The 24,773-nt window shown below is 59.0% G+C and overlaps 1 protein-coding gene across 4 annotated transcripts in view; it reads left to right on the top strand.

Annotated features, from left to right (window-relative positions):
- Nucleotides 1-24,773, top strand: part of LOC111146112 (GTF2I repeat domain containing 1) — a 96,486-nt gene that overhangs the window by 68,277 nt on the left and 3,436 nt on the right. For all 4 annotated transcript variants that reach the window (XM_022501507.1, XM_022501509.1, XM_022501508.1 and 1 more), the window contains 6 exons: nt 172-255; nt 3,445-3,628; nt 4,140-4,168; nt 21,832-21,909; nt 23,493-23,685; nt 24,638-24,675. In XM_022501507.1, coding sequence (XP_022357215.1) covers nt 172-255; nt 3,445-3,628; nt 4,140-4,168; nt 21,832-21,909; nt 23,493-23,685; nt 24,638-24,675 — 606 coding nt within the window. The remainder of the gene's footprint in view (nt 1-171; nt 256-3,444; nt 3,629-4,139; nt 4,169-21,831; nt 21,910-23,492; nt 23,686-24,637; nt 24,676-24,773) is intronic.

Here is a 24,773-nt window from a genome sequence, read left to right as displayed (position 1 = left end):
GTCCTTCCTCCGTCTAGACGGTCCTTCTGAGGGACTCTGAGGGGCCCACTCCGAGGGTCTGATAATTGCCCTAGAGGGACCTCCCCACCCTTAGAAAATCACCTCCCTTAAAAGTCCCCAAGTGCCTTTTAATTTAACAGCCCTGACCCATAATCGTTTCTCCCTTTGCAGAAAATTATGACGCTCGACTGTCTCGCATCGACATCGCCAACACACTGAGGGAGCAAGTCCAAGATCTGTTCAATAAGAAATACGGTGAGCCCCGGGGTGCCCGGGTGGCGGGGAGGTGCCCACCATGGGAGGAGAGGTGGGAACTTCCTGCTCGTAGCCGTGGTCACTTCTGGGAAAACCAGGGACTCACTCACAGACATTTCCTGTGCACCTACTATGTGCCAGCCACTGGGGAAACAGCAGTGAAGGAAACGGAGGCCCTGCCCTCTTGGGCCCCATAGGCCAGGGAGGTGAGACAGACCTTCAGTCACCACACACAGAATCTGATAACGACAAGGGCCTGTTTCACCATTTCACAGCAAAAGAGCAAAGCTGCTCAGGAGAGACTAACTTGGATTAGGGAGGGAGCCAGGGAGGCCTCTTTAAAGAAAGAACTGAAGGGTGGGTAAGGAGTTCATCTCACGGAGAAGGAAGGGCAGGCCTGCTACGGTAATAGCATGTGCAAAGGCCCTGGGGCTTGTCCTAGGAAGGGACCGGAGGCTGAAGTGGGGACATGGGGCTGGAGGGGCAGGGCCCTGTAGAGGCGGCCAGGACACAGACCCCGTCCCCTAGGCCCTTCAAAGGAACCTTGGTCTCGCTTTTGTGTTTTGTTGGGAGGACTCAAGCGACGGAAGGCACTCTAGTTTTAAGTGTCTTCCTGGCTGCCCATGAGAAAGGTGAACAGGGGCAAGAGGGCAGGGCTGGGCGACTGGCTTGGAGCCGGAGTGACGACAGGCTGGCCGGGCCCCAGCAGGGCTGCCGGAGGATGGTGGATGGAATGGAGGCAAGCTACGGAGGTCGACTTGGAGGTGCCCAGCTGGTGGGGAGCAGGACGGTGAAGGGGGCCGAGGCCTCCCATTGAGTCTGACTTGAAGAAAACAGGCTCGTGTGGTTCAGGTGCTTTACGGCCTCAAGTAACAAAAACAAACACTCCAGCTGCCCCAGCCAAGGGTGTTGGTTGGCTCCTGGCTCAGCTCCTAGGACCATAGACCAGACCAGGCCAAACCCAGCCACCTAAAGAACAGTGGCCATTATTCTTCCTTGTGGTGTCCGTGAGTCAGGAGTCTCTGGGAGCGGTTCGGGGTGGCTGTCTTTCAGAGTCTGTCCTAGGGTTGTAGTCGGAAGGTGGCTGAAGCTGGGGTCACCTTGACAGCTCCTCGCTCACGTGGGATCGCTGGACCAGGGAAAGAGCTGGCACGGGAAGAGCAGGGCTGCTCAGGCCTCTGTCCCTGTTTCCATGCCGTCTCCCCATGTGGACTCCCCATCCCCAGCCCAGCAACTCCAAGGTGGCTGGATTTGCCAGCCAGGTGGGAGCCGTCACCTTTGAGAGCCTCCATGGTCCTCTGTTGGTGGAGGTGACTACAAAGTCCTGCCTAGGGTCAAGAGGAGGGGACATAGGTCCAGTTCTCCATGGGGAGTGTCGATGACACTAAAAGGAGCCTGTGGGTTGGGAGGAATGTTGGTGCAGCTGTCTCTGAGCAGTATCATCGGCCAGAGCTCACAGCCTGGAAATTCCAGCAGTAGATCCGCCTTCAGGATCAGCTTGATCCAGCAGTTCCGAGATCTCCTTGGTGTCTTTCCACCAGGTGGACATCAGTCTCAGGCTGGCTTCCCTCTTGGTGGCAAAATGGCCACAGCAGGTTGTGCTATCCCACCTACACCCTGAGGAAGGAAGGAGAGGGCTGGCTGTCTCACAGGCTTTCTCCAGAGAGTAGGGTTTTTTTTTTCCCTAGAATTCCTTGAGCCCCTCCCTTGTTTCTCATTGGCCCCCACTGAGTCACATGTCCATTCCTCATCCAATCCCTGTGGCAAGGAAACACCACATGCTCACTGGGTGATCGCGACCTATCGCTGTGACAAGGGACAGAGGCAGGGATGGAGCATGGGCCTGACAGGTGGACACCCAAACGGTCAGCTAGAGAGAAGGGGCAGTGCCCTCACCAAGGGGGGGAAGGTTGATGGGGAGAGGATGGGTGCCATCTTGGATGTCTTGCAAAGACCCATAGGCAAGTGGGGATCCAGTCTACTGTTTAGGCCAGGGGGGCAGAGGAGTCAAAAAGAGGACCAAGGCCAAGGAGCCCTGGTGTTTAGAGGTCAGGTCCAGGCGGAGCAGAGTGACCGGAAAGAGTGGAAATCTGGAAAGTATGGGGCCATGGACATCAAGGAGAGGGTTTCAGGGAGGGGAGCGTGGTCATCTGTGCCGAACTATGTCGAGAGAAGGGCGGGTGTCTACTGGATTTGGCCACACGGAGGCCATCCGTCATTGTAGCAAGGGCCAGCAGAGAGGTAAGAAGTGGAGACAGCGGTGCTCCCGTTGATGGATCACGGGTATAAAATTTCCTGTATGTCCAATTATTTTTCATCTCAAAAAGGATCTCTTAGCCATCGCATATGACCTCGTCAGCAGCACAGTCAGGATAAAGAATTAAAAACGGGCTGCAAATCCATCAAGATGGAGTAGGAACAGTTGCCAGGGCTCGGGGAGAGACCGCTGATGGCCGCAGGGTTTCTCCCCGGAGTGATGAATGTGTCCTGGAACTAGCTAGTGGTGAGACTTGAACAACCTCGTGTGTGCTCTGGAACCGCCTGGATCATACACTTTAAAATGGTCAGCTTTATGGTATTGAAATTATATCTCAATGAAAAAAAAAAAAACCAGGCTGGAATGATGGCCAGAAGTCAGGGGTCCTAGGAAACCACCGAGATTCTGTATGTGGTGGATACAGATGACAGATGAGGCTCTGAGTTTCCTGGGAGCCAGAGCAAAAAGGGAAATGAGTCCGGTGTTACCAGTCCCGGTGTCCTTGAGATAAAAACCAGTTTCTTGCCCAGAGAAGGCTCAGCTCCTCACGCTGAGACAGGTGGAGATTTCTGCATCATGTCCTCATAAAGAAGACACGTCATCCCCCCTGCCAACGCGGGGGATGACGCTCTCAGTGAGCCCCTTGGACGGATGGCAGGGAGTCCCTTCCCTCTGACCAGGAGGGACCCCGAACACAGTCTGTCCTCAGGCGGGGCAGGTCCCCGGGGTGCTGACGGAGGGTCAGGCGTTGTAGGGAAGGGCCAGCCACGCCCACAGGTCCCATCCTCCACCCGGAGAGACCAAGGAACTGTCCTAAGCCGCTTACCCCCCCAACCCCACACGCACCCCTTCCCATCACGTTTGCACCCCCACGTCCACACACCAGCCCTGCTCTGGCTCCTGATGACACACACTCCGTCCCTCTTCCACAGGAGAAGCCCTGGGCATCAAGTACCCCGTCCAGGTCCCCTACAAACGGATCAAGAGTAACCCTGGCTCGGTGATCATCGAGGGGCTCCCCCCGGGAATCCCGTTTCGAAAGCCCTGCACCTTTGGCTCCCAGAACCTGGAGAGGATCCTCGCCGTGGCTGACAAGATCAAGTTCACGGTCACCAGGTACCCAGGGGAAGGGTGAAGAGGCCAGACCATTATGAGCGGGGCCCTGAGCCTCTCATGTGGTTTGGTCCTGCCTTGTTCGCTCTCCGGTGCCATCCTGGGTCCCGGGTTGGGGGAGGGGGTGCAGAAGGGTGACTGCAGGCCAGCCAGGGTGCAGGGAACCCCACGTCAGCCCCCACAGCAGAGCGGTGGCCTTCCCGTCACCTCCTACCCGACCTGCCTACAGCTCCCGCTCACTGCCCTTCCAGCCCCTGGGAGAGGCCGTCAGCCCACTTTAGAGGGGAGGACAGGGAGACAGGTGATTTGCCTGGGGTCCTGGAGCCAGCAGGAGGCCCCGGTCCCCCTCCCGCACAGCACACTGCCACGTTGTCGCTGTACCCGGCTGAGCAACGAGTCCCCGGGCAGCTTGTCACAATGCCGTCCTGAGACAGCCCGTGTGGTGTGGGCCCCAGACCTTTCTGCAGAGCTCCCCGGTTCCTCCCTGATACTCCCATCTCCGTTTCTCTTCCAGGCCTTTTCAAGGACTCATCCCAAAGCCTGGTAAGAGGCACTGGCTGTGGGGGGGCCGCTTGGCGTGGGAGGCCGGCCGCCGTGCTGGGGGCCAGAGGCCGGAGCCCCGGCTTACTGTGGGACGCCAGGTCCTGCCCTTCTCTTCTCCCACCTCCTCTGGGCACCGGCCCCAGGTGGGAGGAGGAAGGCCACAGCGGAACCTCGGGCCGAGAAAAGGGGGACGGCGGGGCACGGTGACTCACGTGTTCACCTGGCCAGGGTTCAGGAGGGAGGGGCTGGGCCAGGTCCGTGCCCTCTGCTCCTGATGAAGGGACCTGGTTGACCTCAGTGTGTGGGTGAGCTTGGTGCTGGGTGGTTCGTAATCGCAGAGGGAGAGGTTTCTGCATAAGGACCCCCAGACTTGGGCGCGTGCTTCCTCAGCCTCAGATGGCAAGCTGTCTCTCCTGACCGCCTTGCAAGGCCCCTGCCGCCTCCGTTTCCTCCGTGGGCTGTGTCCTGGCCCTCCCAAGGCCTGAAGGAGAGGGGCGACTGGCCGGCTCCGTCGGTAGAGCACGTGACCCTTGATCTTGGGATTGTGAGTTCAAACCCCATATTGGACATGGAGATTACCAAAAAAAAGACCAGAAAACACTGAATGAGCAGAGACTGTCCCTGTCCCTGCGGGGGCAACATGACTGCCTCGGGAGCCCTCTGGGCTGCCCGAGGTCTCCAGGGCTGACGCTGCCTATGCTGAGTTCTTGACCCCAGAGCCTGTGCATGGAGAGACGGGAAGCCTTGCAGCCTTGCCCAGGCCCAGGCCCCATCCCTGCAGAGGGAGAGCAGAAACGCAGTGAGCGTCTGTGTGCTCCCAGCCCCTCCTTCCAGAAGGCAGGGTCCTTGTGGGGGCCTGAGCGTGTAGGGACCCTGGGGCGGAGGGCAGACACAATCATTAATGAGCTTGCCGAGCAGGAAAGGAATTCAGTTCTGACACCTGACCTGGGCTACAAGGCTTTGCCCTGTGACCTTTATACGGAGGAGGAAATGGAGGCCAAGGGAACATCAGTGACTCGCCCAGATGCCCACCTCTGGTGAAGGGACCGTTGGGTCCCAAGCCTGGCTCCAGGCAGGCAGGCCCCATGATGTGGTGGTCCGTAACTCAGCAGCCGTTGAGTAAAGTCAGGCTTTGTGGGGCAGAAGTTACGCTGGTGACCTTCCCACAGACCACAGGGCTGGGCCATCCCGCTGACAAGCCCCTCCAGCCCAGGGAGCCCGGTGGCCCACTGGCAGTTAGAGGAGCTTCCTGACGTCTCCAGACCATTCGGCCTGTGCTCCTCCGTGCACAGAGAGAGCCTTGGGAAATGCTTTTTCTGCCCATGTGGTGTGGACGAGGGTGGCAGGCTGCCTGGAAGAGGAGATGGGAAAGTAGCCCTTGGCCCAGCCCTCAGGGATGGACCTGCTGGCGCCTTTCCAGGCATTGGCATCCCAGGCTGGGTGGCCCCTGGGTAGGGCCGGGACATCTTACTCATGCCACATGTCACGCTGCGCGGGGAAGGTGTCCAGGCTCGCGGGGGCCTCCGAGAGCTCACTAGAGGTCACAGCCTGTCCCCAAGCCCTCCAGCAGACAGTCGCCGAAGCCTGACACAGGCCAGCTCCTGGGGTCCCCAGGTGAACCAGAGAGGGAGCTCAGGTGTCTGGGGGAGGTGGGACGTCGGCAGGTGCCGTAGTCTGGAGGAAGGTGGGCTGAACCGGACACGGGTGCCCAAGGGCATATGGATGGCAGGCATGGGTTGTGGGTCGGTGGCAGCACGTGGACCACGTAGACTGTAGGAAAGCCCAGCCTGGTGCTCAGACCTGGGTTCAAATTCCTGCCCCACCCCCCTTACTACCCATGTGACTCTGGGCGCCTTATTTCACATCCGCAAGCCTCTGCTTGCTCCTCTCTGTGATGGGGAAAGGCGTACCTGCCTCCGTAGGTGATCGGAATTGGGTAAGTGGTGGGAAGTGACCGGCGGGCTGTGGAGGACTGTTTTCCCCCCGCTGTCCTGGGGGCCTCATCCTGACGCTTGAGTGAGACGTTGGTGCATCATTCGGTGCGGGCTGGCAGTGACGGGAAGTGCTCAGCCCGGGGGGGCGGTGGCAACGGTTGTTCCTGGGGTTTAGGAAGGCTTCCTGGAGGAGGTGGCATTGAGCCGGGCCTCGGACACGAGGAGAACAGTGTGTGGTCCAGACGCAGGGCCCAGCCCAAGTGAAGGCACACAGGGGACATCGGGGGCCGTGGCTGGGGCAGGAGCAGCGTTGAAACCAGCGTGGCCAGGAGGGTGTGGCGTGTCATGGCAAAGACACAGGCCTTTTCCTGGGCACAGCGGGGCCGTCAAGACACTTTCCTATTCCTTCCGTCCTCTTCCAGAAATATGGAACCGGAAACTCAGAAGTGCAAGACATGTAAAATTAAACCAGATTTCTACAGAAAGGCCGCATTGCATAGCAGGAGAATCTGAGTCCGTTTTCCTCCCCTTTTCCCTGGGCTAGTGTCCAGGTTTATGAAGGCTTCACAGTGCCAAGGAGTTAGGGTCACGGGGCCACCAAGTCTTGACTGTCATGTGTCCATGTTGGTGCCTACAAGACATCATGGACAGTTGTCCATGCAGAAGGTTGGAGAGATGCCCCTTGCTTCTCCCTGTTGAGATCCCCCAGGGCCTGGAACCTTCTAGGAAGCCCACCCGTGTAGCAACTTCCTACTACAGAAAGTTTGAGTGCGAGCAGACCAGTGACTGGGGAAGGGCCTGGACCATGGGTGGGACAGGGTTGGAGGGGGCAGATTAGGGGTGCGATGCAGAGGTGCGGGGCTGTGGGGCTTGGGAAGGGGAGGCTTTCCTGGAAGGGGAGGCCTGTTAAGGTTAGCTCTGAGATTTTCTAGGTGATTTAGCAAAGGTTCCCGTAGAAGCCTTTCCTAACAAGAACCTTCCGAGACAAGTGAATTCTAAAGAAAATGACGCTTTGAAGATAAATGGGTCGTTAGACCTGGGGCATTCATGATGCTTCCTAGAGTCGTGGGCTGGGCCAGAGTGGGGCAAGGGTATGGCCGTTTCTGAGCCAGCTTTGTTCTGGGGCAAAAGAGACGATACCAGAGGCCTTTAGTGTTATCCCAACTGGGTACATCACATCTGCCTTCCGGGCCTCAGTTCCCCCCCAGTGTCTGGTAGCCCCTCTCCTGAGTATTGGCCAAAACGCCTGGCTAATGATGGACTTGGACTGAGTCTCAGAGGACAGTGGGTGAGATTTGGGGCCTCTGGTGGTGGGGGGAGCCGAGGGCCAGCGGCTTGACAGATCCCTAGGGGGTCGGCATGCTGGCTGGAGGGGCCTGGTGGAGAGACCTGGGGCTGCAGAGGGCAGGTGGGGCCGGGCCCTCTGCTCATACCAGCGTGAACTCCAGTCCTGCCCTTCAGTGGGCCCGGGTGACCCAGGCGTGAGCTCAGGAGCCGTCGCGAGTGAGAACAGGAGAGGTCCACACTGTTGGAGCTCCTGGCTGCCTCAGTGGGCTTGAACTGCGTTAAAGCAGGGAGGCCGGGCCAGCGGGGCTGGGAGGCAGGTGCCTGGAGACAGCACTAGTTGTCGCTCAGAGTCCCGCAAAGCCCCCGGCATCGAGCTCCCAGGCACAGATGTGCACCAGGAGCCACAGGCCACCATTCCCCACAGAGCACAGAGGGCGTGTTCGCTGTGGAGGGGATCTGGGTGACCCTGGAGCCAGACCCAGAGGGGCCCCCGGCCGTGGACACCAGCACAGCAGCAGAGGCTCTTTGGGGTAATGCTGGGAAGCAGCAGCGATGACCCAGGAAGGAGAGGCCCTCCGCCCAGGGGGCTGGTGTAGGAACAACCACAGAACATTCTAGGAGGTCATAAAAACCTGAAGGGATATGCAGAGTATGTGTCCATGGTGGAAGTTTGGACCATACAGAAATCTAAGTGCCCAGATGGCTGTTTGTTTTTAGGATGATACATTTCTTCTGGATTTTTCCCAAGCTTATTAACTTTACATCTCGCTGTTGTTCTTTCTGTAAATTTACGTACACACGCGCTGGAAACATAACCACTTTCTGATGTTTTTTAAAGCACCTGATGACATTCCCTGGTCGGGCTGCGTCATAGCTGCTGTGCCGTCCCCCAGCCGGGGACATCGCACAGCTCCTCAGACTGTGGACACCTGACCTCTACATCGTGCGCATGATCCGGCCAGTCACAAAGCCTTCCCGTAGCAGCACACGGGGTCTCCCCCAGTAACCAATCTTACAGGAAGAAGGCGAGTTTCAGAGAGGTTAAGAAACCTGCTAAAGGTCACACAGCTTGTGCGGGCGCCTCCCCGAGCTTTCAGCTGAGCTGGGTGGCTCTTTGCTGCCCCCGCCTGGCTGCCAGCATCCATAACAGGGGCCCTGCCTCTCACCCTTCAGGTTCACAATTAATCCTTTGGGTTTTTGTATACGTACAACAAAAATATATTGTCAGAAGAGCGTGCGGCCCTTGGTCTCGGGGTTGTGAGTTCGAGCCCCACGTCGGATGTAGATATTACTTTAAAAAAATTATATATAAGGGTGCGCGTCTGCCTTCTTTTCAGGTCATGATCTTGCCGTCCGCAGCGAGCTCCCTGCTCAGCAGGGAGTCTGCTTCTCCCTCTCCTGCTCCTGTCCCCTGCTTGTGTGCGCGCGCGCTCTCTCTCTCAAACTTTAAATATATATATAAAAATACATATTTGTATATATATAAAATACATATGTATATTAAATATATGTATATATGGCCTGCCTTGTAGCAAGCAGAATCTAGAAATACAAAATAGACCAAAAAAAGTCTCTCCCTTGGTGGAGCTTATTTTTTAATGGGGAAGATAAATAAGGAAAAGGAGCACCATATTTGATAGTGACGAATGCCATGGGGACATACAACACAGGTAGGATTGTCAAAAGGACAGTTTTAGATAGGCCAGCAGGAGTTAAGACCTGGAAGAAATGAGGGTCTGAGCCATGTAGAAATCCTAGCGGAAGTGTCTAGGGAGGAAGTCAGTGCAAAGGCCCTGAGGCCCTGGACATACTTTGGAAGTAAGGCTAGCAGGATTGCTGATGCAGTTAAGCGTGGGGTATGAGCCAAAGATTTTGTCCTGAGCAGCTGGAGGGCGAGAGGGGTCAGGGTCTGTCAGGCACATGAGACACCTAAGTGGCTAGGTTGGACAGGCAGATCTGAAAATCAGAGAGAGCATCCTGCTGGAGACATGCGGGTGGGGACGATTCCACAGGCAGTGTGTTTTGGTCGTGAAGCTGGATCACCATGGGAATGAGTGTGGACGGTTTGGAGGGGCCCAAGGGTGAGCCCTGGGCCCTCCCACATTCAGGTGTCGGAGAGATGAGGAGAGACAGGCGGCCCGAAGCCAAGTGCCTGAGCCAGATGCTGTGTGTGAGGTCACATACGGGAGACTTGAGACCGGCCCATGGGGTTGAGCAACCCCCAGAGGTCGTGGGCAGCTGGGTTAGCAGCCATTCCAGGGAGGGGACCTGGGTGATGCGGCCGGCTCAGGAGGGACGGAGAGCAGAGAAATAGATCGCACCAGGGGCAGGAGAGAGATCTGGTCTGCCGGCTGCAGTGGGATAGGAGTGGGTTTTAGAGGTAAGAAGAGCCACAGCCCGATTCTAGAGAAATGAGTGATGGGGGAGTGGGGAGGGGCAAAAGGAGGGACACCGCCGCCCCCCTCCTCCCGAGAAACAGGGTGGGTGGAAGAGGGGAGCTGAGAGCTGGTGCCCGAGCCCCTGCTGACTCCTCCTAGGGAGACAGGAAAGTGATGGGGCGGCGCTGTGGGTCCCAGCGCCGATGAGAGACTGGTGGAGTCAGGTCCTAGAGGCAATGGCTAGAAAGATGGGAGGGGACAGTCCCGTCCATCCTGACGTGGGCTGCCATGGAGGGGCTGCCACTGTGGGTGACCAAGAGGTTCAGACGTGGCCGTCGAGGCACGGAGGGCCGGGGGCTTGGAAGGTGCGTCTGCCTATGCGTTGCTCCCCAGGAAATGTGATGGGAGCGGGGTGGGTGTCCCTGAGCCCCAGGTCATGAGCTCAGTGTCACCTTCGGCAAAGACCAGCCCTTCTCCCCTTGGAGACCTAGCTTCCCGCCAGGAGGCCGGGCAAGGCCTCTCACACGGCCGCAAGGAGCCCTTCTCAAGCCTGTCGGGTCGATGCTGTGGTCGTGCCCATTTCACAGCTGAGCACACCAAGGCTGCAGGTGGCAGCCTGGGTTAACCCGGGGCCCAAGTCATACCCAGGTCTGGGCTCTTGTGGAGCCTCAGCAGGAAATACTGGGCGGTGCGGGGGCAGGGGGGGCCAAAGAGTGAGGCAAGAATTAGGAAAGGCCTGGACCAGAAACTTCACTGGTGATTCAGGCTCTCTCTGGTGGCACTGGAGGCTTGCTTTCTGAGTCAACGAAATGATAGGATCTGCCTCACATTGTCTTGCGGTTACCATGGTAACCAGGCTGCCGCCCCCCAGGGGTGGATAGGAAAAGCAAACTGGGCTGGTGAAGCCAGGGGAGGGCTGAGGAGGCTGACCCCAGGCGGGCGGTGGCAGGGCCCAGAGGTGGGTGGTGCTAGGATCTAGAGGTGTCCGAAGTGTGGGAGGCAGGCTGGGCGGAAATTTCTGGAAGAGCCATGGTGGTACCCAGGCCCGAGGCTGGGTCTCCAGCCCCGGGAGACATCCAGGGGCCTGTCGCACTTGGTGGGACCCGGTCGGTGTTTTAGCGCAAGGCGGCGACGGGGCTGGGCACGGTCCACGCGGAGGTGGCAGTTGCTGCCACCACTCGGGCCAGTGAGTCGCCCGCGGAGATGGGCCAGGGGGCACACTGACCACTAGGGGACCTTGCAGAAGAGCCTGTGAAGGAACAGGGTGGGGTGGGGGGAGAAAGTGGAAGAACTTGCTGGTAAGAAGAGCTGAGAGCCGGGCCCTTCTGGGAGACACAAGAGGGATCAAGAAGATAACATTTTAGAACTATTCTCGAATTGCAGTGGCAAAAACGGGGGTGGGGGCGGTGGCGCCTTGTTGGGTAGTGAACTCCCCGTCACTGGGGGCATTTGAGTGGAGATTGGAGCCGCCACGTCCCAGCAGGAGCCGCCTTTGGCTTCACTGTCTCCTGCCTGGTGAGAGGGAGCCCTGGAAGGGCTCAGAGGCAAGGTGGTCACCCACCCCATCACTTCCCAGGGCCTCCCAGCTCTGGTGTTCGGGAACCATGAGCGAGGGACAGACCCAGCCGCCCAACCCCAGCATCCTCCTGGGCAAACGCAGGGTCCCGGGGACCCAGGCCCATGTCCTCTGCTCCGGTCCCCGCCCCCCCAGCGGCGCGGCCCTCCCTGCCGGCTCCAGGGGTCCCTCAGCCAGAAACCAAGCAGCAGCTCCCCCTCCTCCCCACTCCCCCCCAACCCCAGAGCAGGGGCTCCGGGTCCCGGAGACAGAGCAGAGCTGCCGACTTCCTGTGTGACTCCAGGAAGTCAGGTTCGCCTGCCTGGGCCTCAGTTTCCCTCCTTGTAAAGCGGGAAGGTCCCACGGGGACAGCCAGGGCAGGGCGGGGAGGAGCGGGTGGCCCGGGGCCGGGGGCGCGCGGGAGGCGGCGTGAGGCGGAGAGGCCGGCCAGGCGGAGCGTGGAGGGCCTGGAAGGCCTGGCTTTGCAGCGTGGACTAGACCCTGCAGACCCGGCCTTGGCAAGCTCTTCCGCTGACGTCCCCCGCGGCCGGAGCCCAGCACCCCTCCAGGGCAGGGCTGAAGTTTCCAAGGGCTGGGGGTAGGGGGTCCTTGCTCTACCTCGGAAGTCCCCACACCGTCTGCTCCCTAAACTCTGCCCTTAGAAGGAGCAGCGGTGTTCGGTCGCGTTCCGCTGAGGGAAAGGGGTCAGCCCGCTTGACCTACGACACGCTCCCAGCTCGGCCCGAGAAGCGCGGCGGCGGGGTGGGCCCAGGGCCTCTCACGCAGAGGGCTGGGGTCCTGTTCGCGGGTGGGGAAGGGGGGCTTCCTGCCACTCAGCAGCCGCTATGCCGCGTGGGCTTCCTGGAAAAGGGGGCCAGCATGGGGCTGCTCTCAGCACAGGTTGGAGGGGGACGGGGACAAAGCGGGGGGCAGTGCAGAGCCCCCTCCGGCCCCCTCAGGAACTGGTGCCACCACTTCTGAGCTGCATGACGGTGGATAAGTGACCCCCGGTCTCCAGACCCCTCCGCAGTCCCCTGCCTCCTCCCTTTAGCCCCTGAGGGTCATTTCCTCCTCGGGGTGGACACACACGCACACTCACATACACACGCACACTCACACACATGCACACACACACGCACATGTGCACACACACACACACCTGCTCCTCTGGCTCCACCGCCCCTTCCCTGGGGCCCCCACACCCCCTCTCCCTGCTTCCGATGCTGTCCCACTCTTGAGAGCTCAAAATAAAGCCGTCCTTTCTTGCGTTTCTAAAGATATCCCGGTCCCAGCGCCAGCCACATGTTTCTCCACTTAATTATCTCTGCTTTTCTTTGTTAATTAGGCTCCAGGAACAGCCTCCCCGCTGCCTTCCCGGGGAGAGCTGGCATCTGCAGGGCGGGGCCCGGAGGCCTTTGTGGGCAGACGCCTGGCGGGGCTGCCAGGCCCCCGCGCTCTTGGCCTGCTGCCTCCTTTCTTCCAGGCCCGGTGGCGCAGGGGAGGGCGGAACGCTGTCGGGTCGGGAGGCCCCTACCCTTTCCTGGCCCGTGAGGACCTTGCTGGGTCCCCGAAGTCCCATCGCGCCCCTGACTGAGCTAGTGGTCCCCAGGCCCTGTCCTCCCGGAGCCCTGCCAGTTGGGAAGGGGGACCCCGTGGTTCCTAGAGCTCCTTAGGCTGAGGGCTCCCCAGAAGGCAGGGGGCTGGGGGGGAGGCTTCAGACTCTTCTGCAACATTCCAGAAAACCACGCTGAAACTGGTTCCCAAGCTGGGACCACCCAAGCTCACAGGAACAACCAGTGCCTTTATTGGGGCTGGACTGAGATGGGCTCCGAGGGTCCCCGGGCCCGGTATGCAGATCAGAAGTTCTCCGTGACCGATAAACGCGTCTCTGGGCCACAGGTGTGGGGGGGCTCAGCGCGCGTGGTTGACCGGGGGGGGGGGGGGGGGCTCCGTCTTCCCGGCCTGCTAAAGACAGCTCTGGGGACAAAAGAGGCCTCACGGTAGGAGGTGGGAGTAGGGGACAGGCAGCCCTATCCTGAAGCCCGCCGCAGGCACAGAGAGCAGGACGTTCCTCTTTGGGAGCTCAGGTGCTAGGCACTTCTCTGGGCTGGGTGCGGGGCTTTTGCTCAACACGAGTTTTTAAAAAAAAAGAAAATCCTGCCTCACGGAGACACCATTCTGGTGTAGCTGCGGGGAATCACGCACCAAGTGTTAAAGTGTGTCAGATGTGCGCTCGGGGGAGGCAGGGAAGCAGATGGGGGGAAGTTGCGGTTATTTTCAGAGGGTTGCAACATGAACTAGGTGGTGGGCCCTCAGGGAGGGCGTCTGGGGAGTACTCAAAGGCGGGGGTTGTGAGCCGGAGGGTGGCCAGGGAAGGGTAGTGCAGGCAGAGAGAGCGACTGCAAAGGCCCTGGGGTCACCTGCCAGGGTGTCGGAGGAAGCAGGTGGGGGAAGTCGTAGGAGATGAGGTGGAAATGGGGAGAGGAGGCAGACTGTGGGAGGCTGGATGAGAACGTTGACTTTTGGGGCGCCCTGGGCAGGCGCAGTCAGTTAAGCATCCGACTCGATTTTGGCTCGGCTCATGATCTCAGGGTCCTGGGATTGAGCAGTGGTGGCTCCTCAGCAGGACCCAGCCCCCCGCCCCCCCCACAGGATTACAGATGCCACACAAGGTGGGGGAGGAGATAAAGGTCCCCCTGCACGCTCTGTGATGTAGGGGAGCCCCGAGTTCCCAGTGTGCCGTCTCTGGGGTGGGAAACAGGAAGAGTGGCCCCAGCAGAGGGTCTCGGTTGCCAGGGGAGGGAGGAGGGGTTTGCCCCATGGACAACAACACCAGAGTCCTCAGCAGGCTTCAAGCAAAGGAAGGACGGGGTCCCCTAGACTCTTGAGAACGATCGATGTGACTTGCAGAGCCGAGAATAGTCTTGGGGAGGCCAAGTGGGGAGTTCTCCCGTCATGAGAGGAGCAGTTCTGAGGCCCAACTCGCCATGGGCTGGGCTTGCCAGAGGTTTCTCTGGGAAAGTGGCCCATCGTGGTGACCGCCTGCATTGGTGGATGACGGGGATACATGGGGTTGGCACGGGTTGGGGCTGCTGGGCTAGATCACCCCAACATGGTGGCTTGAAGCAACATGGGTATTTTTCCCCATGAGTTGCAGAGGTAAGGAATCCGAGATGAGTGGATGGGCAGGTCCCTCTGGAGGCTCTGGTCTTTCCCACCTTCCAGAAACCCCCTCCTCCAGCTCCAAAGCTCTCACGCTGACCTCTGCTTCTGTTGGCCCAACTCCTCCTGCCTTTGACCTTCTTGCCTCCTTGGAAGGACTCATGATCACAGTTAGGGCCCACTTGGATAATTCAGCATGACCTCCGCATCTCGAGACCTTTACCTGAACCAGCCAGTGTCTTCTGTCGTGTAAAGAAACGTAGTCCCAGGCTTCCAGGGACTGGGACGGGGACAGCTTGGGGGGGCCATGACTCCGCCTGCTCCGAGGTTGGAAGCCGCCGAGATGTCTCTCCTGGGCAACGAGGAGGGGGACCCCAGGGAAGGAAGCCCAGAGAAGAGGGACGGGTTTGAGGGAGCCGCGGAGAGGCCGCTTGGGGACGTGCAGAATCAAAGGCGTTCCGAGAGGCCGGGGGAAATGTGGGTTGGGGGTTGGGGGTGCAGAGACGGAGAGACGGATGCTCTTCCTTCCTTCCCCCTTGCGTGGAAACAAGGTCCTGATCAGCGGTCAGCACGGCCACAAGCCTGGGTTTGGGACACTCTGTCTTCATGCCAGCTGGTTGGAAGTCGGGGGCCAGTCCCGGGCCCCACTTACTCGCTGTGTCACCGGGCCAGGCAGCTTATCGCTCCGTGCCTCAGTTTCCCTGTCTGTAAAGCAGAGGTAGTCCCAGGGCCAGCCACAGAGGGTTGTTGGAAGGATTAAGGGGATGGATCCAGGTGGAGCTGTGAGAATAGTGCCCAGCCGCACGCGAGACCTTGATTTCTCTCTGTCGCTTGGCGTTGGGCATGGTCGCAGGCACTAGGGCTTTAATCTCTTGGACACACGGGTGAGAGCTGACACGTTTCAGCGTGCGTGCGACAGGGAGCGACCGTCCTCCCGTGTTTGGCGGGCAGCCTGAGCTGCTGTTGTACAAACACTGGTCGCATCCTGGGAATCAGCCCCCGCACCCCAGGTGATGCTGCAGAAATGCGTTCCCTGTGTCCTGGCTTCTGCAGCTCAGGGGCCAGATCTGTCTGTCTCGCCCAGGAGGGGCGCTGTGGTCCTGCTCCTGGTACTCAGGGCACGGTGTACCTGGCTGGTCCCGGCCCCAGGTCAGCCCAGGGCCTGCCCAGCCTTGGGTCAGTGACGTCAGTGATGTCTGGCGCGCATAGCTGGGGCCTGGGAGGAAGGAACAGGAGAGGAGGGAGAAGGAGGTGATTTCCCCTGGGAAGGGCCATGTGCATGGCTGGCGCCAGGATCCCAGATGAACCCCCACAAGAAGACCTGGTGCTTGCCAAGCCTGGCCGGCAGGTTGGTACGAAGGACCCTGAGAAGGTGCTGGGCCGCTCTCCAAGGGGAAAGCAGTACCCAGGGGTCAGAGAGACTGGGTTTTAGTGTTAGTGCTGCCGATCACAGACCTTGTGGCCTTTGTGATGTTGGGTGAGCACCTTGACTCCTCTGAGCCTCAGTATCCTTATCTGTAAAATGGGACCATGTGCTGGAGGTCAGGCTTGTCGTGAGGCGTGAAGGGCAAATTTCCAGCCCCATCAGGGGAGGCTCCAGCCAGAGAGCCCTCTGTTCTAGACCTTCGGTACAGCTAGAGGTCACAAAGCTGGGCTCCAGGGAGGGGCAGGGAGCACCCAACCAGGGAAGGGAGATGGATGGATGTGGGCGCAGAGCCCTGTCCGAGGAGACTCTAGGGAAGAAGGCTTGCCTTCTTCCCTCCCTTGTCCCCATCCCCACTGGACCTCGAGCACTGACCAGATCAGTCCTGATCCCGGGTCCAGGACCCACTCTACCATCGGTCATCCCTGCGTGTGACGATGGTTCGCTTAAGTTTTTTATTTTGAGATCATTTTTAATCGCCAAAGAGTTGCAAAGATAGCCTAGACTCCGCAGATAGACCCTTTGACCCACCCAGGGTCGGCAGAACCGCGTACCTTTGTCAACACTAAGAATTCAACCCTGATGGATACCATATGCTTAACTAAACCACAGGCTTTCTGTTTAGATGTCTTGAGTTCCTCCACTAGTGATTTTTACATACCAGAGTGCAGGTAGCACACCTTCTTTTTTTTTTTTTTTTTTAATTCTTTTCGTTCCTATTCCTGCTCATGTGTCTGCTTGGTCAGCGATACTAGCAGTGAACCCTGTGAGCCCGTTGCCATCGGAGAATTAAAACAGGGCAGGGAGGGGCGCCTGGGTGGCTCAGTGGGTTAAGCCTCTGCCTTCAGCTCAGGTCATGATCTCAGGGTCTTGGGATCAAGCCCCGCATCGGGCTCTCTGCTCAGCGGGGAGCCTGCTTCCCCCTCTCTCTCTGCCTACTTGTGATCTCTGTGTGTCAAATTTAAAAAAAAACAGGGCGGATAACATGCCCCCACCCCCGTGCGCTCCCTCATCCGTCCCTCCTCTCTCCCCGGAACAAACACAGCCACTCCCCTTATCCGCACTTTGCTCGGTTCGGCTGCCCTGGGTCAGGCTCCTCCCCCAGTGGGCATCTTATCCTCTTACATCATCACAAGAAGGGGAACCACAATACAATTAGATGTTCACAGAGAGAAATAGACCACATTCGCGTGACTTTCATTACAATACCGTACGTTGTCATAATTCGGTTTTACCATCATCGTTGTTCATCTCTTTACTGTGCCCGGTTTCTAAATTAAACTTTACCATCGGTATGTATGTGTACGAAAAATGTCCAGCGTATCTAAGGTTCGCTCATGGCTCACAGGCTGACCTCTGAAGGGGCTCTGTGATGTGTAATATTTGCCGAAACTGAAATTGTTCCTTTTGCATGCTTTTTACCTTTTTTTCTTTTTTGAAGATGTATTTATTTATTTCAGAGAGGGGCCGGGAGGGGACGGAAGGAGAGGGCGAGGGAGGGAGAATGTCAAGCAGACGCCACACTGAGCGCAGAGCCCGACGTGGGGCTCGATCTCACGACCCCGAGATCACGAGCTGAGCCGAAACCGAGAGTCAGCTGCTTAACTGACTGAGCCCCTGGGCGCCCCTCTTTTTACTTATATGAGAGAGGTGTGCCCTCGTGTGTCAAGTCTGAACTCGCCTTCCTCGCTCGGCCTTACATAAGGCGACACTGACGTGTGGCAGCGTCCTGGCTCGCGTCCACTGCTCCGTGTGGTTCCAGCTGGTGACCCTGCACCTCTGCGGTCCTCGGCCACTCGGGGCGCTTTGTGGTTTTCCCGTTAATACGAGTGCCGTTAGCGCTCTGGACCCTATTTCCTTTGGCACGTGTAAGAAGTTTCTCGGGGGTCTGGGAGAGCGGGCACGGGGGCGAGGGCCCCCTCCCCACTGCCGTGGACGCGTGGCCTCTCGGAGCCACCGAGGGAACTCCCGCTGCACCTGCACGCCGGGCTGAGAGGGGTGAACAGGTGAAGCTGAGCGTGCCTTCCCGTTCTGGTGAAGGTCCGGAGCCAGGAAAGGGAGGTGTACAAGCTGCAGGGCCCGGGCGGGGGGCATGTGGGGGCAGCTGTCCCGCCAACGTGGGGACCCCCGTGGATATCCCCCCTCTGTTCTCTTGAGGGTCTGCGTGACGCCTGCATCGCCCAGCCCAGGCCTCGCAGAGAGGAGGGGTCCCGCGGAAGCGCTGGGAGAGGGGAGGGGGGAGTCGTGTCCCTCTGAGCAGCTTGTCCCTCAAGGCGGGCTCCTCCTGGCCCCGCACGATCCTGACGGTCCGTGTACAGACATCAGTCCGAGCCGCGGACCTCCAGCCAGGGCGGGGAGACCCCCGTGTTTGGGGTTCTCGTACTTTGCTCCCGGGCAGAGGACTGTGGGCCCTGCAGTCGGCCCCCGGAGCCTGCTGGTCTCTGATTGTGGACCCAGCTTGCCGGTGATTTAATAAGCCTGGTTGCGTTCTTCCCCCGGGCAAAATTCAGTTAATCCTCAGGCTAACAGATTAGAAACAGCCAGACCAGAGCTACTGGGGCTGAGGGAGTGGCGGAGATCAATAAGCTGGAAGGAGCAGGGGTGGGGGAGGGGGCAGAAACGCTGACAGGGTGGGCCTGTCCTCCAAGGGGGTCCCTGTGGGGGGGGAGGGGTGGAGGGGGTCCAGGTCTCTGCTCTGCGGGGGCAGGTGCAGCACTTTCTGGCCCGGGAGATCCCGAGGGGGACCTCTGGTCCTCCCCGCCCCACTCTACCCCAGCACGTGCTACCTGAGAAAGGGGTACTCGATGCATTTTAGTAAGTGGCCTGCCCAGAATGGGTACGACAAACCGGGGGGACTGGAGAGAATCAGCATCCGTTATCCGGAAGTCTCCTGTGTGACGTTTAATTCCCTGATACCCCAGGATAACGGAAGCATTGATCTACGAATAGCGTCAGCAACAACCTGATTCTGGTGACGGGGCCTCCGGCTTTTTATACGTGACATCAGGGGATCCCCAAGGTTTCCCGGCTGAAGGATGTGGGAACAGGCCCAGAGAGGTTGAGTGACTTTCCAAACATCACATAGCATTAGGGGTAGAACCAAGATTGCCTGCAGTCTGTTCAGCCGGGGACCCCCCCACCCGTCACAGGCCCTTGGGGACCCCCTTCCTCCCCCATGCTTGCAGGCATTCAGACAGGTGCCCTGGGGGGACCCACACTCCACGTGGGTCCCTAAGTGTGACATCTCCAAGTGGAGAACGTTCTGAAATGTCTGCAGACACTGGCGTCCTTTATAGTCGGTCTGGGTTCAGGGGAGCTCAGACCGCTCCCCCCAGAACAGGCTTGGTGCCAAACCTTTCCACACGAGGAAATCCAGTGGTTTGGAGAATCGTTCAAGGTCACAAGCTAATAACAGAGGATTTGAGCCCCAGCGGTCCGATAGCAGAGTAAACAACACTCTGACCTCCCGGGCATAGGGCTTGCCCTTCAGACTGGGTTTATGGCCAAGGCCCCACACGGCCCCACAGTGGCTGTGCTCCCTGCCCTACCCTGTGTTCTCGGGGACAGTTTCCTGGGTTTGTGTTGCCCACATGCAGACCAGACTCAGAGGGGACGGTTCCCGGGGGCCTGTCCTGCCCCAGCCCAGGCTAGCAAGGGCAGCTGCTCCCCCCAACAGTTCTGGGGACGGTCCCTGGGGACCAGCAGGCCTGGCCACAGCCTCTCCCAACGGTGAGTGTGCAACCTGTGCGACCATGGTGGCAGGAGCCTGGCTCTGTCACAAAGGGGTCTCGTGACCTGCCCATGGCCGACCTGGAGGGTCACCTGGCTGGGCCACCCAGGCCAGCAGGGAGCCTGGCTCTCCCCGTCGGGGCTGGAGCAGGGACACAGCGGGGACCTCTCTCCGCCTGTGGTTTCCTTTGCCCACACTCCTCGAGGAACTGCCTCTGGTCTCCTCTGAGCTCCCAGACCGGGCAGGGGTTCCCCTACTCCAGCCCACGACAGAATTACCCCCACCTGTTTTACTCCAAAATGTACCCTTTAAGAAAACATGGAACTTCCTTCCTCCAAATTAAATAAAAACCAAAAAAAAATTTTTTTTAATTAAAAAATGAATAAAAACAAAGAGCAGGGAGGAGCCAAGAGGCATCCTTTCTGAGGCCTGGCGCTGTGCACATAGGAGGTGCTGAACACCCAGCAGCAGCAGCTCCTCTGGGAAACCCTTCCTGATTCTCAGCTGGGTTAGGATCCCCCCACCGCATGCCCTGCACTGGTAGTCATCAAGGCCAGTGGGTCACTGGCCACCCAGTGTCCCCCCCATCCCCTACTTTAGACCAGGCCGTCCTTCCCTGCCCCATGGGTGCCGCCGGGTCTGTGCGGAATCCTGGCCCCCAGGGGAATGCCAGGGGGGAAGGAGGGAAATGGACAGCATCTGCCCACTCCCCCACAGGCTCTGGGTGGCCCTTGGGCCCAGGAGTCTGTCATGTTGTCCACTCAGGACCTGGAGAAGGGTCACGCTGACTCTTGCCACCGTGAGGTCCTGAAGACTACCTAGAAAGGCCGTGTTGGGGGGATGTGGGGAGGAGGGGGGCTCTCAGGGGGGCTGAGTTCAGTGCCTTGGCCTGACTGATGGGACTGTGATTCCCAGGGAGGGAGACACAGGAAAAGGGTGTTGTTATCTGGGATGCCTGACGTCTGCAGGGTCTCAGGGACACCCAGGTGGCTGGAAGGTCATGGTTGAAGAGACACATGTAGAAACTCAGAGATAGGGCAGATCTCGTTCCAGAGTCTGGAGCGTAGGCATGACCGGGACCGCACAGGGCACAGGGTGGTGGGGGAGGGAAGGGCATCGGGAGGCCGGGGCGGCAGGGACAGCAGGCAGACTGGGGAGGGAGGCCCGGCCTGCCAGGCGCAGTGCCTGCGTTGGCCTCTGAATGAACTAAGCTCTGTGAGATTTTCCGGATTAAAACAGGAATTGTTTTTCTCCACAAACCCATTCTGTCTGCTCTGGCCCGCATCTCCCAGGCCCTGGCTCCTGGCCTGCTCCCGCTCCACTCTCTGCCCCCACCCATGTCTGCTGGAGGCCCTGCCTGCTCAGGGCACCCCTCCTGGATCTCCAGCCCCGGACACAAGCCCGCAGGCCCCTCTGTCCCAGGACCCTGGCGTCCCATCCCCATCCTCCACGTCCCCCAGCCGGCTGGCCCCCTGGGCCCTGTCTCAGGACTCTCCCAGCTGCTCCTTTAGACCCAGAACAGGGGTGAGGGGAGCCGAGGGTCCAACAGCAGGTGCCCATGGAGGTCTGCCCTGGGCCCTGGGTGGGGAGCGTGTGCAGACCCCCTGCTCCGGCAGCGCACCTGTCTCCCTGCTCAGGAGCCTCTGGCTCAGGATCCCCCAGCAATCAGGGCAGGTGTCCGACAGCCCAGCTCAGTCCAGCCCCCATGCTCCAGCCAGGTCCAGCAGACCGGCCTGGGCCAGTTCTTCCCACCCCACCTCACCCCATCCATCCATCCCAAGTTCCCTGCCTGCCTTCCGAGAGAAGATTCCAACAGCCCGCTCCTCCAGGGAGCCCGCCCAGATTTGCAGATGGGGGTGGGCACCCTGACTCCTGCCCCAGGTCTCCCGTCTCACTCGAGGGTGGGCACTGTGAGTGTGTACCACCCACACTATGCTGGGAGTTCCTTCCTCCAAGCAGGTCCCCTGCCTCCCTGGCCTCAGAGTGCTCCGGGTCGGACACGGGTGGGGGGGGCCGCGCCGGGGAAGCCGTTCTGGGCAGGGGGAACGGATGGATTGGAAAACAGACGACTGAAGCCAGAAACAAGGCTGCCTGATACTAAGCTCCATGGGCGGGGGACGGGGGGGGCACACCAGAGCCCGTCCAGGGGCTGGCCCGGGCCGACCTTCACGGCCCCCTTGTCTTCCTCTCGTAGATGAAGATGATGCCAACAGACTTGGGGAGAAGGTGATCCTCCGCGAGCAGGTGAAGGAGCTCTTCAACGAGAAATACGGTCAGTACACAAGGAGTGGGGTCTGCGGGGCCGAGGAGTGGGGTCTGCGGGGCCGGGTCTGCGGCCCCTCCTCCCTCTACAGCCAGCCCTGCCGCCTCCAGTCCCGCCCACCCCCGCCCCTGCCAGCTGCCCTGCCCATGACTGGTGGGAGCTGACCCCTTACTTCCCCCATTGGAGGAAGGGGAAAGAGCCCGTCTGGGGCGCCCAGGGCAGTGGTGGCGGTCAGCGATTCCGCTGCTCTAGGGCTGGGTCGTGCGGCAGAGGCCATGGCCCACGGCCAAGTGCTGGTGAGCGCACCTGCCCAACACACGTTTAGCTGTGAGGACTCCGGGGCAAGGGGTCCGATCCCTGCCATCCTGGGGCTCTGAATCTGTGCAGGGAGGTGGTCACGGAGTGGGTTAGGGCCATGCCATGCTAGGGGAGGGCATCCAGGGTGCCAGGGCACAGCCCATATGGGGCAGTTAATAATACGGTTACTGGGCACCCAGCTGGCTCAGTGGGTGGGGGGAGCGTGCAACTCTGGGTCCAGGGTCGCAGGCTCAAGCCCCACGTTGGGTGTAGAGAATACTTAAAAAGTAAATTCTTAAAAATAAAATAAATTCTTAAAATAATAATAATAATAATAGTATGGTTACAGTCGAGATTTTTAGGTCACTGAGTGCCAAGCTGTGCTAGATGCTTTACTTGTGATGAATTCAGTATCATTTCCATTTTGCACTGTAGCAGGGAGACAGTAATAAAAAATATTTTTAAGTAGAGTTTAGGAGAGTGATAACGGAGAAGACAAAACAGGAGCAGGATAAAGGGTCGCGGGCCTGGGGGGTGGGGAGGATGGGACGAGTTAGCTGATGCTCAAATGTCAGGAGAGGACACGCGTTCCAGGAAAAGCTTGCGGGGTGGTGGGGACAGCTGGGTGACTGGGGACCAGCAAGGAGGCCAGAGGACCTGGAGTAAGCAGCTGGGGGAGGCCCCGATGCGCAGGGAGGGGCAGGCGGCCTACCAAGGAGTTGCGGTTTCATCCTGAAAGTGACAAGCGACTCTGCTGGCCGTTGTTGGGGTCATCTCTGTCACTTGTTATCGTGACATCAAAATTCGAACAGGGATGAAGGCGGGGAGAACGGCACTGGGTGACCCGCCCGGTCACCCAGAGCCAGCCCGTGTGATCGCCAGCCGTTGGCCAACCTGACTTCCTCTGCGTCCTCGAACGCGCTTCAGAATCTTGGAAAACACACCCAAGACACCCCGTCCTATCATTCATAAGTAATTTATAATAGATTAATATAAGTATAAATAATAAGGAAGGACTTTGTAGTTTTTCTACCATGGGTACACACACCTGTTGTACCAGGTGGGCGCGCTCAAGTGCCTGTTTCATTGTCAGTGCTGGGTATTAGATTTATGGTTTTGCTAAGCAGAGTTTTAAAAAGGGTGTGTATTGATTTTTTAAACTCTGTAGTGCGGTGGCCACGGAGCTGGACCACGCCGGGATCCAGCCCTGTCCTCGGAGGGCGTGGCCTCCCACGGGGAACGTGGCCTCCCACAGGGGACATCTTCCCCTGGCGCTGACCCACCGTGTCTTGTAGGCGAGGCCCTGGGCCTGAACCGGCCTGTGCTGGTCCCTTACAAACTGATCCGGGACAGCCCAGATGCCGTGGAGGTCACGGGCCTGCCCGATGACATCCCGTTCCGGAACCCCAACACGTACGACATCCACCGGCTGGAGAAGATCCTGAAGGCCCGTGAGCACGTGCGAATGGTCATCATCAATCAGCTCCAGTGAGTGCCCCCCCCTGCCCCCCACTCAGGGCAGGGTGGAGGGGGCAGAAAGAGCAGGGACCTCAGGGGGGAAAGGGTGGAGAGATTCCCAAAGCTGTCGCAGCCGGGGGGACAAGAGAGGCAGAGATAGACGCACAGATGCCTCTTCCTTGCCCAGAATCCGGGAGACAGGTAGCTTAACACTCTCATCTTACGAAAGGAAACCGCTCCCCAGAGCGAGGAAAGGGCGGGGGTCAGTCCTGGTGGGTCAGCTGGGAGGCAAACCAGGCTCTCCCACTCCATCCAGCTCACTGGAACTCAGTACGACACACGTTCTCACGGGTCCTCAGGGCTGGGAAGTCTGAGATGAAGGTGGTGGCAGGTTCAGGGTCCGGTGAGGACCCGCTTCCTAGTTTCCGGATGACCCATCTTCTCGGGGCGCCTGGGGGGCTCATTTCGCTTCAGCATCCAACTCTTGGTTTCGGCTCAGGTCATGATCTCAGGGTCCTGGGATCGAGCCCCGCATCGGGCTCTCTGCTCAGTGGGGAGCCTGCTTCCTCCTCTCTCTGCCTGCCTCTCTGCCTACTTGTGATCTCTCTCTCTCTCTCTCTCTCTCTGTGAAATAAATAAAATCTTAAAAAAAAAAAGTTATTTAAAAAAATTTAAAAATCAGAAAAAGTCAAGACTACAAATAAATTACCACATAGTCACTATATGGCTATAGTTAAAAATAGTTGATTGCACATTTGGAAATTGCTAAGAGAGTAGATCTTAAAAGTCCTTGTCACAAGAAAGAAAGATTTTGTGGGGCACCTGGCTGGCTCCGTCTGTAGAGCATGTGACTCTTGATCTCGGGGTCCTGAGACCTGGAGCATCTCCTCTCATGAGAGGTGTCGCCTCTTTTCAGGGGCAGGTCGAAGGAAGAGGGGAAACCCCATTTTTCTAACCGCCACCTCATTTCTTTCTCTTTTAGACCTTTTGCAGAAATCTGTAATGACGCCAAGGTGCCAGGTAAGGCAGAGGCTGGAAGGGCCACCTCTCTGCCTCTTGGGGACCAGGGTCTGTGGGCAGATCAGGTGCAGGTGCCCACTAGGGGCGGGGGGGGGGGG

The sequence above is a fragment of the Enhydra lutris genome, unplaced genomic scaffold (genome assembly GCF_002288905.1).
Source record: "Enhydra lutris kenyoni isolate GAN:26980312 unplaced genomic scaffold, ASM228890v2 scaffoldscaffold13, whole genome shotgun sequence".
Taxonomy (NCBI): domain Eukaryota; kingdom Metazoa; phylum Chordata; class Mammalia; order Carnivora; family Mustelidae; genus Enhydra; species Enhydra lutris.
The sequence above is the reverse complement of the archived record's forward strand: the minus strand, read 5'-3'. Positions and strand labels throughout refer to the sequence as shown.